This window comes from Larimichthys crocea, chromosome X (assembly GCF_000972845.2).
Source record: "Larimichthys crocea isolate SSNF chromosome X, L_crocea_2.0, whole genome shotgun sequence".
In the NCBI taxonomy this organism is placed as follows: Eukaryota; Metazoa; Chordata; class Actinopteri; family Sciaenidae; genus Larimichthys; species Larimichthys crocea.
The window spans coordinates 9,577,185-9,593,736 of record NC_040020.1 but is presented as its reverse complement, the minus strand read 5'-3'; the positions used below and the strand labels follow the sequence as shown (position 1 = coordinate 9,593,736).

The 16,552-nt window shown below is 43.6% G+C and overlaps 3 protein-coding genes across 7 annotated transcripts in view; 1 reads left to right on the top strand and 2 right to left on the bottom strand.

Moving 5' to 3' along the window:
* The window catches only part of ecpas (Ecm29 proteasome adaptor and scaffold), a 51,549-nt gene extending 50,212 nt beyond the window's left edge, over positions 1–1,337 (top strand). For 3 of the 5 annotated variants that reach the window (XM_027283316.1, XM_027283314.1, XM_027283315.1), the window contains one exon: positions 441–1,337. In XM_027283316.1, the coding sequence (XP_027139117.1) occupies positions 441–580 (140 nt within the window). In that variant the 3' untranslated portion in view covers positions 581–1,337. The remainder of the gene's footprint in view (positions 1–440) is intronic. The other 2 variants (XM_027283318.1, XM_027283317.1) reach the window with 1 other exon arrangement.
* Positions 1,338–2,809: 1,472 nt separating this feature from the next.
* smc2 (structural maintenance of chromosomes 2) lies at positions 2,810–10,584 on the bottom strand. Its single transcript, XM_019256333.2, has 25 exons — positions 10,240–10,584; positions 8,190–8,339; positions 7,990–8,112; positions 7,871–7,909; positions 7,682–7,792; positions 7,557–7,601; positions 7,242–7,475; positions 6,995–7,144; positions 6,681–6,914; positions 6,443–6,602; positions 6,249–6,366; positions 6,009–6,147; positions 5,800–5,919; positions 5,501–5,705; positions 5,272–5,407; positions 5,070–5,194; positions 4,801–4,994; positions 4,579–4,722; positions 4,426–4,500; positions 4,225–4,344; positions 3,946–4,146; positions 3,740–3,856; positions 3,510–3,670; positions 3,279–3,426; positions 2,810–3,203 (listed from the first exon to the last, which is right to left on the bottom strand). The coding sequence occupies exons 1-25, from the start codon at positions 10,405–10,407 to the stop codon at positions 3,015–3,017; spliced, it is 3,606 nt and encodes a 1,201-aa protein (XP_019111878.1). The 5' UTR covers positions 10,408–10,584; the 3' UTR covers positions 2,810–3,014.
* A 1,342-nt stretch (positions 10,585–11,926) lies between these two features.
* exoc1l (exocyst complex component 1 like) lies at positions 11,927–16,406 on the bottom strand. The gene is made up of 3 exons (XM_010755879.3): positions 13,323–16,406; positions 12,929–13,107; positions 11,927–12,393 (listed from the first exon to the last, which is right to left on the bottom strand). The coding sequence occupies exons 1-3, from the start codon at positions 13,441–13,443 to the stop codon at positions 12,124–12,126; spliced, it is 570 nt and encodes a 189-aa protein (XP_010754181.1). The 5' UTR covers positions 13,444–16,406; the 3' UTR covers positions 11,927–12,123.
* Positions 16,407–16,552: the final 146 nt, after the last annotated feature.

Sequence of the window (16,552 nt, the reverse complement as noted above, 5' to 3'; positions counted from 1 at the left end):
ACAGCAGTTCATAAAAATAAGTATCGTGATACTTTGTCTGGTACAGTATCGTGGTTACTCATTTTGGTATCGTGACAACTCTACAACAAAGAGGACACGATGTTGAACGACGAGGTTCTGCGTTTAGCTGTAAAAAAGTTCTGGTCCATTGATGGTGTTATGACAGAATAGGAGCCCAAATTAAGAGTCATTTGTAGATGATTTCTGTCTATGATCTGTCTCAAGGGCAGCGAATAAAAAGAAAATAACAGGCTCCAAGATCGAGCTCTGTGGGACACCACAAGACCAGTTTTCAGGGTCAAACACTGAGAACTGGTCTAACGCGACGCCGGACATGCCGACCACATCACACACCGTTCAGACTGGACCTGTGAACACACACACACACAGATGTGTAAATGTAAATGTATGTTTCATATAACTGATTTGACTCTTCACAGAGAGCGAACAGTGGGACTGCGTGTCGGTGAAGAGTCGGGAGCAGCTGCAGCGCTCGCTGTCCACGCTGCAGTCGGACAGCAGACCTGACCTGAGGGATAAAGCTCAGGAGCTGCGTCGACACATCCAGAGCCAACCTTGAGCACACACACACACACACACACACACACACACACACACACACACACACACACACACACACACACACACACACACACACAGTGCAGCGAAACTTCTTTTACTTCTTCTTCACGAGTGGAACACGCCGCACACTCCTCCGTCTGTTTATCTTCTCTAACATATTCACGAGTCTCTCACATACTCGCATTACTCATCATTATTACCCGTGAGCTAACGAAGCCGCTCCACTCGAGCAGACGGACTGACGACGCTCGGCTTTAAAGCTTCTGAAGAGTCCACGATAACACGTGACGAGTGGAAGTGAAAGAGCAAGGCGTTTGTTGTAACGTGTCAAGTTTTCTTTGGTTCATTTAGACGGACAGTAAGATAACGATCATAAATACTTATATAAACAGTGTGTTGGGTTTGTGGACGCCGTGTACCTAGAGCCCCAACCTGTGGGGACTTTTACTACTGTCGTGGGTTTGCGTACTCGTTAAAGACGAGAGCGGGAGCAGGTCGTACACCTCAGCGGACGGTCGATCGGCTGGCTGAGTTGCACTTTGTGCGGACACGCCGTGTCCTGATTTAAATGTTTTTCTTTCTTCGTGTCGGCGAGGTGAACGAGCAAGACGACGGACAATTTTTGTGAAGTCTTGAGAATAAATAATTAAAAAAAATAAATGAATAAAAAAAAAAAACGCTGCTGCTCAGTTCAAAGTGATGCTGTTGATGTTTGAATTTGTCCCTGATGAAATAAAAATACAGTTTGGACACTTTGTTTTTGTCTTAATGCAGAACGGCAGTTTCACATTTTACAGTAAATTCAACTTTAAGATCAGACAATGAGAAGTTTCACATACGAACACGTCACAAGTCCTTGAAATTTTATTTGAAGGTTTATTTGTCAGCTCACATTTCACATCACATTTAATCTATTTTTTTTTTATCTAACAACCGAAAGAATTATTTTTAATTACAACAAAACCCACCTTGAAATTACTGAAACAAACAATCCACCAGAAGTTCAACGTTAGAGTTTATTTTTATATTTTTAACGAAAGAAAAATAAGAAAGTTTGTTTAAACCCACCTGGAAATTACTGAAACAAACAATCCACCAGAAGTTCAACGTTAGAGTTTATTTTTATATTTTTAACATGTAAACGAAAGAAAAATAAGAAAAGTTTGTTTAAAAGTATTTAAGAAATATGTGAAAATTTGATAGTTATGATTAGGACTGAAGTTGGTCAAAAGATTTAATGCATTAATGCAATTTTTTGCACCGAACGACCACTCGCACTCATTTTTTAATAAACTGACACTGCTCAAAAAATAATAATGCATTCAAATCAATGTTGTCAATTATTGACATATCCAATGGTTTAATAGTCCTGCCTAAAAAAATACAGTTTGCACTTAGTGTATAGAAAATTCAATCAAAATCATGTGGGTTCATTTTCCCAAAATGACAAAATTATTAAGACAGACATGAAAATTTGATAGTTTTGATTAGGACTGAAGTTGGTCAAAAGATTTAATGCAGTGAAAGTGAAAAAAAATGTTCACATATAATATTTTATAGCATTTTTTTTTTTTTAGAAAAAAACATTTTTTGCACCGAACGACCGCTCGCACAAACTTTTTTGAGGGCAGCACAAGAGTTAATAAACAAATTAAATCTTCTATATTCATTTATAGAAAGTGTTTATATATAAACATACACATACATAGTATGATAATAATACATAGATCTGTACTAACTGAACTAATATTTGTGCTTTGTTTGAAATACGTCAAAAACCTTTTGTGGCTGAAACTTTCTTTAAATTAAACTTTGCTCTCCTCCCTGTCGCGGAGCGTTATTTGTAAGATCCACAAGACGTTTAAAATGTCAGTGTGTTTTTAAAAATCGACTTTATTTACTGTCCTGATGGACTGTAAGCTGCTTCACACAGTAACATCACAGTAGATACAGTAATCTTGTATATTTGACGTAGTTTAAACATTTGCACAGAATAAAGAAGTCTGTGAGATAATCTTTGTCTCTCTAAGTGCGGCAGAAGTTTTGTTTTAAATCTTTGCAGCAAGAAAACTGTGATAATTGTTAAATCACCTCAGGTTTAATAAAGAGCCTGCACACACACACATGCTGTCTTCCAGGAGTTCACTAGGGGGCGCCGTCGCTGCCTTGAGTTTGAGAAGCAGTTTGACGACACATGGCACAAAACAAAAAGAAGTTTAGAGTCGTGTGAATATTTGATCTGCTTTATTTAGTAAAATATATGAACACGACAGATAAATAGAAACTGATCGTGTGCAGAGAGAGAACAGTTCAGACAGAAGACATTTAAAATGTTTAAAACACACACAGACGTAAAGAAGGAGACAGACACGTGAGACAGACGAGCAGAGACACATCACGTCTCTGTTCTATGAACTGACGGAGGTCGACGATCAGCTGATGAGCGGCTTGCTCCTCTTGTCTTTCTGTCGAGCTTTGTCGACGCCCTTCTGGGGTTGGACGTTGGCGTCGCTCTGGCTGAGCGCGGTGCGCGTCACCGTGGACATGCCGTCCACAAACTTGGTCTTGAAGAGGACGTTGGCGTTGGTGAACATGCCGTCCTTCAGGGACACGACCACAAACTAATCGAGAGAGAAAGAAATATAAGAACGTGCGCGACAGCTTCAGGATCAGTGTTTGTTTCTTTTTAAACAAACCTGTGAGTGTCTGAAATGCGCTCTCAGCATCTGCCCGATGTTCTGCGTGTGCGACAGATCGAGGGCAGCGTCCACCTCGTCCAGGATGTAGATGGGAGCGGGTTTGAACAGCAGCATGGCGAGGATGAGGGACAGCGCCACCAGGGATCTGAAGACAGACACAGAGAGACGTCAAGCACAAGATGAACCGAATAAACGACGCTCAGTGAGAAGAGAAGTGTTTCCGCTGACCTCTGCCCACCGCTGAGCTCTGTGAGGTTCTCTTTCCAGGTGTTGCCCAACGCCACCTTGAATTCAAGACCCTCAAGGACGCCGCAGCCCTGAAGAGGAGCCAGCTTGGCAGTGGCTCCGGGCAGCAGAGTGGAGAAAATGGAGCCGAAGTCCTTGTTGACCTGCAGAGACAGAGACATGTTGATTCTGACACAGACACACTTCACAGTGTCGGATGAAGGAGTTCGAACCTTCTGCCACGCCAAGTTGAGAGCCTCGTTCTTCTTCTGGTCCAGCTCCTCGATGGTCTGCAGGATCTTTGCTTTGTCGTTCTCCACGATCCTCTTCTTCTTCATCAGGTCGTTGTACTGCAGGATTAAAAAAACAAAACACAGATGAAGAAACTCAAAAGCTTGGACCTGAACAGTCTCTCAGAAACTCGTGTCTCCGTCCTCACCCGCTCCTCTGCTTCGTTCAGCATGTTCATGGCCCTCTTGTTGACGTTCCTCTCCAGCTTGTTGGTCGTCTCCTCCAGCTTCTTCAGCCGCTGGCCGGCCTCGCGCGGGTTGTTGGTCTTGAAGTCGTACGAGGTGTTGGGCTGGCCGAAGAACTGACGCTCCGACTGGATCCAGTCGTGTTCCTCCAGCATCCGAGACACCTGGAAGGAGACGGCGAGGAAAATGTTCAGAGGACTCTCGACGTCCTCGTAGAGTAGAAGACAAAGTTAAGTGTGTACCTTGTCGGCGGCGTCCTGGCTCTCCTTGCGGTGTTTACTGATGTTGTGCTCCAGCTCCTTGATCTTCAGCTGAGCTTCGTTGTTCTGCTCCCTGATTTTATTGGCCTCTGTGCTCTTCCCCTGAAACATTCAGGAAACAAAAAGTCAGCAAAGGACTTTTTCTTCAGAGAGGACCTCGTCTCCAACAGCTGCTGTGTTCACCTTGAGCTCTTTGTCCTGAGCCATGATCACTTCTTTCTGCTTGGCGAGCTCCTCCTGAGCGTTACGCACCGCCTCCTGCACGGCGACGGAGAGAGAGAACGTGTTATCGGAGAGTTCTCTGACACGAAGTCTGACACGATGACAAACACACACCTTGTTCTGCGACACGGTACACGCCATGCTGTCGATCTGCTCCTGGATCGCCGCCATCGCTTCATCCACCGCCTGAATCTGCTGCTCGTAGCCGGCCTGCTCCCTCCTCAGCTCCTCCAGCTCCAGACCCACAGCGTCAGACTCCTGCACAAGAAAAGAAACCGACTCGTCAGGAGCACGAGAGAGAAGGAGAGGAAAAACCTAAATGCTCCGACGTTGTACCTGCTGCTTCTGCTTCAGCTTCTTGTTGAAGGCGTCGGCTTTGCCCTTGGCCGCGTTGAGTTTCTGCTGCGCCGCCTTCAGCTCCTTCTCCCTCTCCGCCTCGGCGTTCTTCATCTTGTTCTCCAGGACTTTGTACTTCTCCTCCGCTCGTTTCTGCACCTCCTTGGTGACGCGCAGAGTCTCTTCGCTCTCCTCTGGTTGAGCAAACACACGGTTAAGTCAGCGAATCACAAATCTAAAAACGTCTAGTTTTATTTCAGTTTTCTGACCGATGGCTTTGCGGAGTCTCTCCAGCTCCTCCTGCTGCTGGTGGAAGGAGCTCTGCTGCAGCTTGGCCTGCAGGATCTGCTCCTCCTCCGTCTTCAGCTCGTGCTGCTGCTTCAGCTGACGGTACCTGGACGGTGGAGAAGACGTGGTGAAGAAATGTAGGTGGAGCTAAAATAAAGCAGGTTTAAACTAATGTCCGCGTACTTCTCTGCGGTTCCCTTCAGGCCGGCAAGTTGTCGTTCGGTATCCTGAAGCTGGGCCTCCTTCTCGCTCAGGTTGTCCCGGACCTCCTTCAGCTCCTGCAGGCTGGTCAGGACTGATGCTGACTGGGAGCGAGCGCCTGGAGGAGAAGAAGCAGCGAGTTCAGGCGAGATCCGAACCATCTTTAAGTCACGCTGCTACCTCGACGGCTGATTTCGTGTCATGCTCTCACCTCCGCTCAGAGTTCCCTGTGGGTCGAAGATGTCTCCTCCAAGTGTGACGGTCTTGGTCATCACCTGCTTATCAAAAGCCACTTTCTTGGCGTTGTCCAGGGTGTCACACACCAGCGTGGAGCCAAACACGTACTCCATGGCCTTACGCAGGTCGGACTCGTAGCCCACGAGGGACAGAGCTGTGTGGACGTTGTCCTCTCCGACCTGAGACAAGAGGGAGAACAGCCAGAGACAGAACGGAGTGATGAAGAGGGTCAAGATCAGACTGAAAGAACCGGGAAGTCTTCGGATCTCTCACCAGACTCTTGGCGGCGCCGACCACTCTGTCGCTGAGTGTCTTGGCAGAGATCTTGTTCAGGGGAATGATGGTGTACCTCCGCTGCAGCTCTCCCTTCTCCAGCAGTTTCTTACCAGTCACCTGTCCAAAGACAAAAAAAAAAATCCCGCACACATGAAATAAGAACCTAAAACACCTCAAACACTAAACTAAACATTTCACACACTGACCTCTGTGTCCACTATGATGTTATAGAGCCGTCCTCCTGCCACGACCTCCAGGCCCGTCGCGTAGGAAACGTCGCGGACTGTGATCAGGTTAGCCAGCAGGCCTTTCACTTTGCTGCGGTCCCAGCCGCGCTCGGGATCCCTACGGACGAGAAGAAAACACGTGAGACTCTTCAACGTGATGATCAGATCTCATCAGCAGCTCCACGAGGAGACAGATCTGAACAAATCATGAACTCTCACTTGTAGTCGAAGCGCAAGTTGGGGAAGCGAGACACGAGACGCTCGTAGGTCTCCTTCAGTTTGGCGACCTCTCTGGACAGCTGCCGTCTCGTGTCCAGCAGGTTTTCCTCCTTCCCGTCTGCAGACAGACACAGACTGTCGTTACAGAGTTTACAACACGAGGAGCGGCAGCATCGGTTCTCATCACACTCTACCTTCGTAGCTGAGTTTATCAAGCTCGGCCTGGAGTTTCTCTCTGCTGCTCCTGACCGCCTGCAGGGCGTCCTGGTCCTTCTTGTAGCCTCCGTCCATCTTTTTCACCTCGGCCTGTTTGGTCTTGAGCTCGGCCTGGGCGTGCTTCAGGGTCATCTGGGCCTGGACGGACAAGAGGACAGAGTGGTCTTTAAAATCGACGTGGAACATAAAGCAGCTACCTGAAGCTCCTTCACTCACCTGCTTGGCCTCAGTATCCGCCTTGCTCATGTCATTCTTGCAGGTCATCATCTGCCCAGCCAGCGTGGCCTCCTCTCCGTCCTCGTTGGTGGAAAGGCCGGCGGACACGGCCTTGAAATGCTGCTCAGCCGCCTCCAGGGCTGCGCTGTCCTTCTGTCCCTCCTCCTGTACGGCCTTGAGCTGCTCCGTCAGCTTGGAAACCTCCTTCTCTTTCACCACGAGCATTTTCTTGTCCTGAGGACGAAGGGAAACAAAAGTTTGTTTCAGCTCTGACAACAAAAGTCATCTAGACATATCACCAGAATCCAAAATACCTCCTCCATGCTCTTCACCAGCTCCTTCCTCTTCTTGGTTTCATCTTTGAGATTCTGTTTTTTCAGGTCAAGCGCACTCTGAGCTTTGGCGTCCACGCGCTGCACGTCAGCGAGAGTCTCCTCCAGAGATTTTAATACTCCGTTCACCTCCTGCAGAGGAGTAGAACAATGTTACAGACAAAGCCCTACAACCTAAGATCCATTTTCCTCGCTGTAAGTTTGGCCACAGACACAGATGCCGGCGTACCTTATCCCTTTTCTTCTGCAGCTCCTGGATCTGAGCGGACAGTTCCTGGAGCTTGCTCTCGTTCTCGGCCATGCCGGCTTGCATCTTGGTGATGTTATCCTGCATCAGCTTCAGGTTCTCCGCAGACTTCAGCTTGGTTTCCTCCGCGCACACAAACAGCCAGGCCACGTACAGACGCGACAGGTGCTGGATCTCACGCATCAGCTTCTGGTACTCCAGGTATGAAGATCGCTCCTGCAGGAGGGAGGAAGGTTTAGAGAGAAAATGCATCATTCTTGAAAACATATTTCAGTCAGTGAGGTTTTCGTTGCCTACCTCCTGCAGCTTCTGCATGGTTGGAGTGATTTCCTCGTCCAAAATCTTGGAGAATAAACAAAGAGAAACAGTTAAACATCGTAAACGCGTCAGCTTCCACCTCTGCAGAATGAACAGACACACACCGTCTGAATCTCCTTCAGCTTGGCCTCCTTCTTCTCGATGGTCTTCTGAGCGCTGATCTTTTTACACTCGTACATCCTGGTTCCCGCCGCCTCCTCGATCATGGAGAGGATCTGCGAGCAGAGACGTGATCACTGGAAGAACGGGGGCAGGAAATATTGTGGACAACAAGGTGCACGACGTGTTTTTACCTCTGGTGGCTTCATGTTAAGAACTTTGGTGATCCTCCCCTAAAAAACAGGAAAGAGAAAATAAATAAATACTGTAGAGGGACACAAGCTACAATCACTGCTGCAGACACAAGACTGACCTGCATGATGAGGAAATGTGGGTTGTTGACGTTGAGTCCAACGGAGCAGAACAAGTCCTGCACCCTGGTGTTGTTGGCGTTGACTCCATTGATGAGGTACTTGTTCCTGCCTCCGATTACCACCTTTAAAAAGAAAGAACAGCATCAGCGTTTCTTGTCCGTCGGTCACAGATACTTTAAAAATCATCCTGACAGCCGACCTGTCTGGTGACGGTGATCTCGTCGTGGGTTTCGAAGCCCAGAGGACTCTGGCTCTTGTTGGAGTTGTCAAAGGTGATAGACACCGTGGCCTTGGTGATGCCGCCCTGTCCGTTCTTATAAACCAGGTCCTGGAGGTTGGAGGCTCGCACCTTTAAACAGTGAAAATGAAACAGAGTTAAAGTCGCAGGTTCAGGTTCATCCTCGACAGTACGCTCTCTTTTCAGTCTCACCCGGTCCGCCTATTTCCACCTACTCCACTCCCTCCTTTACTCCTCACACCACTGCCATCCTGGTTCACCTCCCTCCTGCTTGGCCTCACCCACAGATCTCTCCATAAGCTCCAACCGGTCCATGCACCATCATCACGAGAACCTCTTCCATCCACCACATCACTCCTGTCCTGCAGCAGCTCCACTGGCTCCCGGGATTTACAAAATCCTTCTTCTCACATCCATCACCTCGCACCACCACATCTCTCTGATCTTCTCCACCTTGCTGCTATTGTAAACAGAGTTATCGGTGTAAATATAAGTATGGCTATATGGCAAGACGCCTTCACAGCCACTAAGGATCCGAGGGGAGGTGATGGAGGAGGTGGAGGACTACAAACACCTCGGAGCGGTGATCGACAACAGACTGGACTGGAAATCTAACTATGGTTCATTGGGACTTGGCTTGGGAACCGGAGGGTGGCCGGTTCAAGTCCCGCATGGACCAAACATGGAAGGTGGACTGGTAGGTTGAGCAACTGCTCGCTGGGCTTATCTCAGGGAGGCTGCCCATCACTCCACCATCTCTCTCCAAAATTGCATGTCTATGCCTTGTACTGCATGTGTGTATCTGGGTTAAAATGCATGTAAATTTCCCCGTTCGTGGGATTAATAAAGTTTATCTTCTTCTTCTAACACCGAGGCTGTGCACAAGAAGCAGACTCTACTTCCTGAGGAAGCTGAGATCCTTCAACGTGTGCAGTGAGATGTTGGAGATCTTTCACCAGTCTGTTGTTGGCAGTGCCATCTTCTCTGCTGTTGTTTGCGACACCATCAAGAAGGCTGGCTCTGTTCTTGGACTCGAGTCTCTTGAGACTTTGGTGGTGGACTGAGGAGGACGCTGAATAAACTGTTCTCCATCACGGACAATGAGCAGCACCTTCTCCATCACACAGTGGACAGACAGGCTGCTACAGACACAGGAAATCTGTCCTGCCACATCACATCTGTTTAATAACAGCTAAAAACTCAGGTCATGATTTACAGACACTGCACATTTCTACTTTTTTACTTTGCACCAAACCAACACTGCCAAACTGCTGTATAAACCTTTGTACAATATATTTATTTACTATGGATATTTTGATATTTTATTACGTATAGTTTGTTCTTTATATTTTTATTCTTGTGTTGTCTATCGTCACTGTGTGTAATGCTGCTGCTGCACTGTAATTTCCCAGCTTGGGATATATATATAATATATATTTTTATTTATTTATTATTATTTTATATATATATATATATATATATATATATAAATATAAATAATATATAATATATATATATATATATAATATATATATATTTTATTTTTTTTATTATATTATTTTTATATTTATATTTATATATATATATAGAATATATATATAATATATATAGATAATAGATATATAGATTATTATTATTATTATTTTATATTATATTATATATATTTTCCATCTGATTTAAATTGATCCTATTTTAACCTGTGTTTAATGTTGTAATCTTGTAATTTGATACTTTTATGGTTATTTTTGTTTCTGTTATTTACTCTTATTTGTTGTAAGGTGACAGAAAGGCGCCTATGAAATAAAATTATTATTAATAATAATAATAAATCTGAACTCACGTTGCTGCTACAGATGACGCTTCCTGTTTTGCTACTTAACGACAGAAAACTACAACTCCCAGCCTACAAATATATTAATTTAAAAGCTTTAAAACTTAATGAATGTATAGTTGATAAACTTAATAAATGTATAGTTAATAAACTTAATGAATGTATAGTTAATAAACGTACGTGTGTGAGGTTGGAGATGCCCAGCAGGAAACATATCGAGTCCAGGATGTTGGACTTGCCGCTGCCGTTCAGCCCGGTGATGGCGTTGAACAGCGGGTCGAAGCCGTTGATCTCCGTCCTCTGCGCGTAGGACTTGAATCCTTCGACAATAATTGACTTTATGTGCATTTTCTAAAGCTGTCCTCTCTCCGCAGGCTCCGGAGTCAAAGTTTGCGGTGTTGTTGGTGTTTAAATACCGTCAAATCAAACTTAAAAAGTGAATAAACTCCCGGTTCGAGCTCGGTGTTTACAACCGACCAGCTCCTCTCTCTGCTCACTTGAATTTTGGCGGGTAGTCCGTCCCTCACTGTGCCGGATACAGAGCGAAGAAAGTAAAAAAAGAAAGTAGCTTTAAACATTTTATCTGCACACATTAAATCTTGTATTTATTAATAAATACACACAACCGAATCGAGAAATATATGATAAATACACACGAACGCTGTTTTTGTTTATATTTAGATGTAATTTATTTATTTTAATCAGGCACATTCCAGGCCTACTAAATAGGGCCCCCTGACGTATCTTGCCTGTGTGACAGAGTTTTCCACACCACCTGTAGGTAGAAAGCTGAACCACATGGTGTAACAAAAAATAACGTAAATGTGTGGATAGGTAGCAACGAGGAACGATGCTGAAATTTTTGTTTCTCGCAAGCGATGGTAAGACTTAAAGTTGAGCTAACGCAAATATTTTAATGATATTAACATGTGGCCTACTGCTAGTATCATTTTATTAGTTTTAATGTCGAGTTTGAGCCGTACTCACCAAATAAAACCCTTAAACAGTGGAGGACCCCTGTGTTCCTTCAACTTTAACAGTCTTAATATTTTTTAATAACTTGTGTTTTTCATATTATATCTATTTAACTAACCGACCATTTGGTATTATATATATTAATTTTATATTATATGTTATTTTCTGTCTCAGTTTGAACGCCCCAGTGCATAAATACTGTTTTAAAACTAGCGATGGGAAGTTCGGTTCTTTTTAGGGAGTCGGATCATTTGACTCACCAAAAAGAGTCGACTCTTTCAACTCCCAAACTCGACTCTTCATGTTACCACTTATACCTTTTAAATAATTCAGCCAAATTTAGCACTGTTTTGACTTGTACACATATACAATTTAAATTATTCAATACATCCTTTCTACGTACTCAAAATTGAAAAAAAAAAAAACATTTTCTAATATCAATAAATTGCTGTAACCAATTGATTTTGTTGCATTTACAGACCATTGTAACTCTTTTAACTTAATTGTTGTTGTAACAGCTCCCATCGTTCACTTAAAAGAGCTGGCTCTTTGAACCGACTTGTTCATCCCTGACACATAATTTTTATAAAACAATCTCTTTTGTTGACTTGAAGGTAGTAATTAATGCAGTAGGTCTAATATATTTTAAAATTCAGCCTTTAAAATACACACAAAATGTCATATTAGTAGTACTATAAAGTATAAACTCCCCTCAGAATGTGGGTGCCACAGATAAGCTCCCATAGGAATAAAAACATTACTAAATTAATACCACATTAGGATGATTCTACTTTCAATAAGGCTAAAGGCAAAGAAAGGTAAAAAGAAATTTGTAGTTGCTTTATTTGAAATTCACATTTTGACAACAGCACACAGAATACTTTGAGTCATTAAATGACCACAGCTAACAAATACCAAGCTGCTTCAAACTTGCATTTGCCGTGAAGATACATTCAGCAGAGTATTAATGCAAAAGAAATTTTCACAGTGAACAACATCGTCGTGTTAGTGCAAAGGAAGCCACAAGCCGACGTACACACATTCAACACACACACACACACACACAATCACAATTACTGTGTCACTCCATTATGCGTCCAGAGGCACGGGACACATGGACAGACACACCAGATTTAATGCGTAGAAGCATATCTGTGACAGAACGACACAGTCTCCTCTGTTCGAGTAGAAGGCGGTGGGCTTGATGTAGGCCCAGTCAAAGTTCTGCAGGTTCAGTGACCTCTGACAGTGCTGGTCACTCAGGGCAACCAGGGCTCGCACGATGGAGTATTTGGCCGAGCAGCTGGTCGCCGTCACTGTACGCACCTTGTCAAAGTGCAGCAGGAAACAGGGATCGTCCTGGAGCCAGAGACACACAGTGAGAAAGCATTACTTAATAAATAAACAAATAAATCATTAATGTCAGAGCTGACTCTCAATCTGACAGGAAGCCATCGAAGAGATGTCGGATATATTAAAGCAAACATAAATATGAAAGATGTTATTAAAAATGTGAATTAATTTCTCCAGCACACAAGTATCTACTACAGCTATATTCTAAAAATGGTTTGTTGAGACATCTCAATAATTCATCCCCAACTGAGACACCTCTGTAAAATGTAAGCTTCGAAATCCAGATTTTTACATCATTAAAACAGATTATTGAGGTGGTTATGCACAGCAAATAGGTGTATATATATTTGTGTTGTAACTATTTATTTATTTTGTTTTTATTTAGGATCCCAAAGAGAGACAGCTGATTTATTGATTAATATTGAAAAAAAAGTAAGATGTAGCTTATACATTACATTGTAAAATTATAGTTTGAGATAGATAAACTTCCACAATAAGCAATAATAAGCCATGAAAACTGCAATTAAATTTGATTAATTACCACATCAGGGTCCCGTCCGTCAACAAGAGTCAGGTCCTGCAGGGACCAGACCTCCGTCATCTTGTAGCAGTCCTGTATGCTGGAGCGTTTGGTGTGGGACTTCTTGGATCCGGACTTTATGGGCGTCTGAGATACGTGACATCCCACGATACTTAACTGGACCACTTTGTTTTTTGCAACTGTGGGGGGAAAAAAATGGGAAATATGGGAATTTATTTTTCCAAGAATATAGATGTGTAGTAGAAGTATTTAATCTTCTCTTCATTTCAAGCCTCAGCACACACAGATTCTCTATAACTAGAATAGCAGGGCCTATTCTGAAGGAAACTTTAAAATATAGTTTTGGAATGACTGAGCAGAATGTCTTAAAATGTATCAAATGAACAACGTTTACCTGAAACACAGAGAAAATGTCTTCCTTGTGCCGGCTCTTCGATCTCAATAAACTCCACCAATCTCTGTTTTCCAGGTCGGAATAAAACTCTCTGCATCTCCTCCCTCAGAAGAGACGACATCACCGGAGAGAGAGCAAGGTCGGAGAGGGGAAGAAAGGCTTAAAAAAGAAACAGACGAGAAAGAAAGACGAGAGAGGAGAGAGGTGAGAAAAAAAATAATGAGGATCGTGACCGAGATCTGTGCAGAAGTGGCCGCGGTGGTGGTGGCGGTGGTGGCGGGTAGGGAGGCGGTGATGTTTCCTCTGGTCAGACCGCGTGAAAGTATGTGGTCGTGTGTGAAATGAGCTCATACTCCACTACCACACACACACACACACACATTCACACACACATGCACCACTCTCTGGGTTTGATGATCAATGTTAATCTTTCATTTAAGTACTACCTTCGTACCAACTTACCCAGGAGGGATTTAGTAGAAAGGGAGCAATTACAGGCCAATGTCTTCACCATTTTTACCCTTTTATTGCTTCAATTAAGACCCATTACGATGCCGATGCCCGGGTTTCCTGCAGATATGGATTTTATTCTTGGATTTGTATATAACTCAGTGTCTGACTCAAAGCGTGCACACACATACAGTAATTTCCCTCTTGTATGTGCTTTCATGTTCCATCACACATGTTTCCTCGCATCCTTTTCTCGGTCTCTCTGTTTCCGCTCGCATATAGATGTTGTTATACACTGTGGCACGGTGCCCGATGTTTGTCTCTGATTAAACGGTTGTTGTGTGGGAAAAGGATGTCCCACAGCACTCTGCATGGTTTCCATTACTCTGTAATAATTCAATCTCTGAGAACAGGTACGAGCGAGGTGAAGCACTTAAAAGGAGCACATAAAGGCTGCTACGATTCTCTAGTGATCGTGGCTCCACACAAGACAATTTGCGAGATGTACCGATGAGCACAACGAACATAATATTACACTTTTGAGACGGTTCCAGTTTGTGAGAGACTTTTCCATAAACCAAACCGGCCCAGAATGAACCAGACCAAAGCTCTGATTTGATTTGTTGGCAGGAAAGAGTGTGGCTCCATTGAATTTGTCACATTTGTGAAAACAAAGATCCACAGCTAAGTGCTTTATTGTTGTTGATGGTTTTTGTGGGTGTTCCCTTGAAAGGCTTTTTGCCTCCGAGATGGAAAAAAGTAGCGGATGTGCAGGAGGTAGGAAGGAAAGGAAATATAAAAGTGTTGAATCTCATGAATAACACATGAGGTTTGTCATACTTACTTATCATAAACTTTAACCCCAGTATGTCTGTCAAGCTCCTACAATTTATTCAATTAAAATTAGTATGAAATCAGATAGAACGTGTATTAAATAATAATGTTTTATGGAAGTAATGTGAGTAAATAAGCAATTAAATAAATAATTGAATGTTACAGTATGGCCAGGTAGTGGGAGTGCGCCGGTGCTCGACCTTTTAAGCTGTCTGTGGATGCGAGTGATGCAGGGGCGGGGGCAGTCTTACTCCAGCGGGGAGATGATGGGGTGGAGCAACCAGTTTTACCCATAATCAGCGGGTGTAGAAAGAGGCCCCGTCTCTTGTGTTGGCACTGAAACATGTTGAGGTTTATGTGGGCTCTACTGGTGCACAGACAGAAGTGTTTACGGACCACAACCCTCTTGTTTTTGTGATTGATTGACGCGTTGGGCACTGTTTCTGCAGTCTTTTAATATTATCGTTCGTTACAATAAAGGCACTAGAAATGTCCTGGCCGACACCCTGTCACGTGGTTTTGTTGTGTAAATAATCTCCCCCATTATTCTCCATCTTAGGGTGGGGGTGTTATGCGTGTTCTTTCCTCCACAGGTGGACCTCAATTTGCAGATCAGGAGGGGGTTAACGAGGAGGGAGGGAGGCTGCATTGTCTCTCACACTGGGGCAGCAGCAGCAGGGGGAAAGGTTTGCTTTCTTTCTTTTGAGCTGAGTTAATTCTTGTTTTTTTTTTACCCTGTCTGGGATGGCAGAGTTTTCTTATTTTAATTTGAGTTGGAGATCTCCGGGGGTCTAGTTTTTCGGCCTGTTTTTTCCTTAGTTTGTGGGGAAGTGCGGGGTGCGACGGCTCACAGCGTGGCTGGCCCCCGTGTTTCCCCGTGTCTCCATCTCTTTTTGGTTTATTACTTTATGCGTTAACCGTTTTCCCTTTTTCTTCTCTTCTTTAGTGGCAAATTATTAATAAAGAATTTCTTTTGCAAACCTTGAAACGTTTGTGTGCCGTCCTTCATTATGTTATGGTCTCATTTGAGCCAGCTCCAAGTTAAATGTTACTTTAATTTTATGAGGCCGTAACATTGAAGAAAACACATCGCTGGCACAAGAAAAAAAGGCGCAATTATGTCCTATTTATATTCAGAAAATATGCTTGTGATGATTTATGTGAGCACTCTCGGTTTGTGGAAACAGGGCGCACACGTACGCCAAATATAAAACTGTTATAAGGCAACAGGGGAGGAGTTTGGAAAGAGAGAGATATGCATGATTTAAGAGGATTAAAAGGAGGTGTATGGAGTAAAGGAGTAAAGTCAGAGCACCTCTGGCAGCGAGGATGAGATGAGAATATCTGTGTAACACCGAAAGGATGGATTAAGTTGAGGGGAATAAAATAGGAAGAAGGAGCTGCTGAAAAAATAAAGTGAAGAATAAAAAAGTATCAACAAGAAAGAGGGAGGACATGAAGGAAGAAGAGATAGGAAGATCTGAGGAGAAGGTGAAGGTTAAAAAAAGGACGAGTGTGTGGAGATGAATTGAGGATTGAATAACGCATTTATGCAGGAAGGTCTGTTGAGCATAATATATAGAAAATGGGGGAGAATCCTTAAGAAGCAGATAACGGCTAATCCGAACAAAGAAGAAGGAACTGAAAATGATGACGGCGGAAAAGCGAGGGAGCAAAGTGAGTTCACAGAGACAAAGGAGACTGAAGAAAGGACTGAGAGACACAGAGAGGAATAACGAGTCCGAACAGGACAAAAGAATTAACAAGGTTGCCATCGTCGTCCTCTATATTAAGCCTTGAGTTGGAGCATGAAAATGCAGGAACATATAGATCCTGGATTTAGATTTAAATTTAGATTTTTATGTTATAACGAATGAGCAGAGATTAAAAAAAAGATTTAAGGTTGCATCATTTAATTTCTACAGACATTTCAACTCTTGAACTTA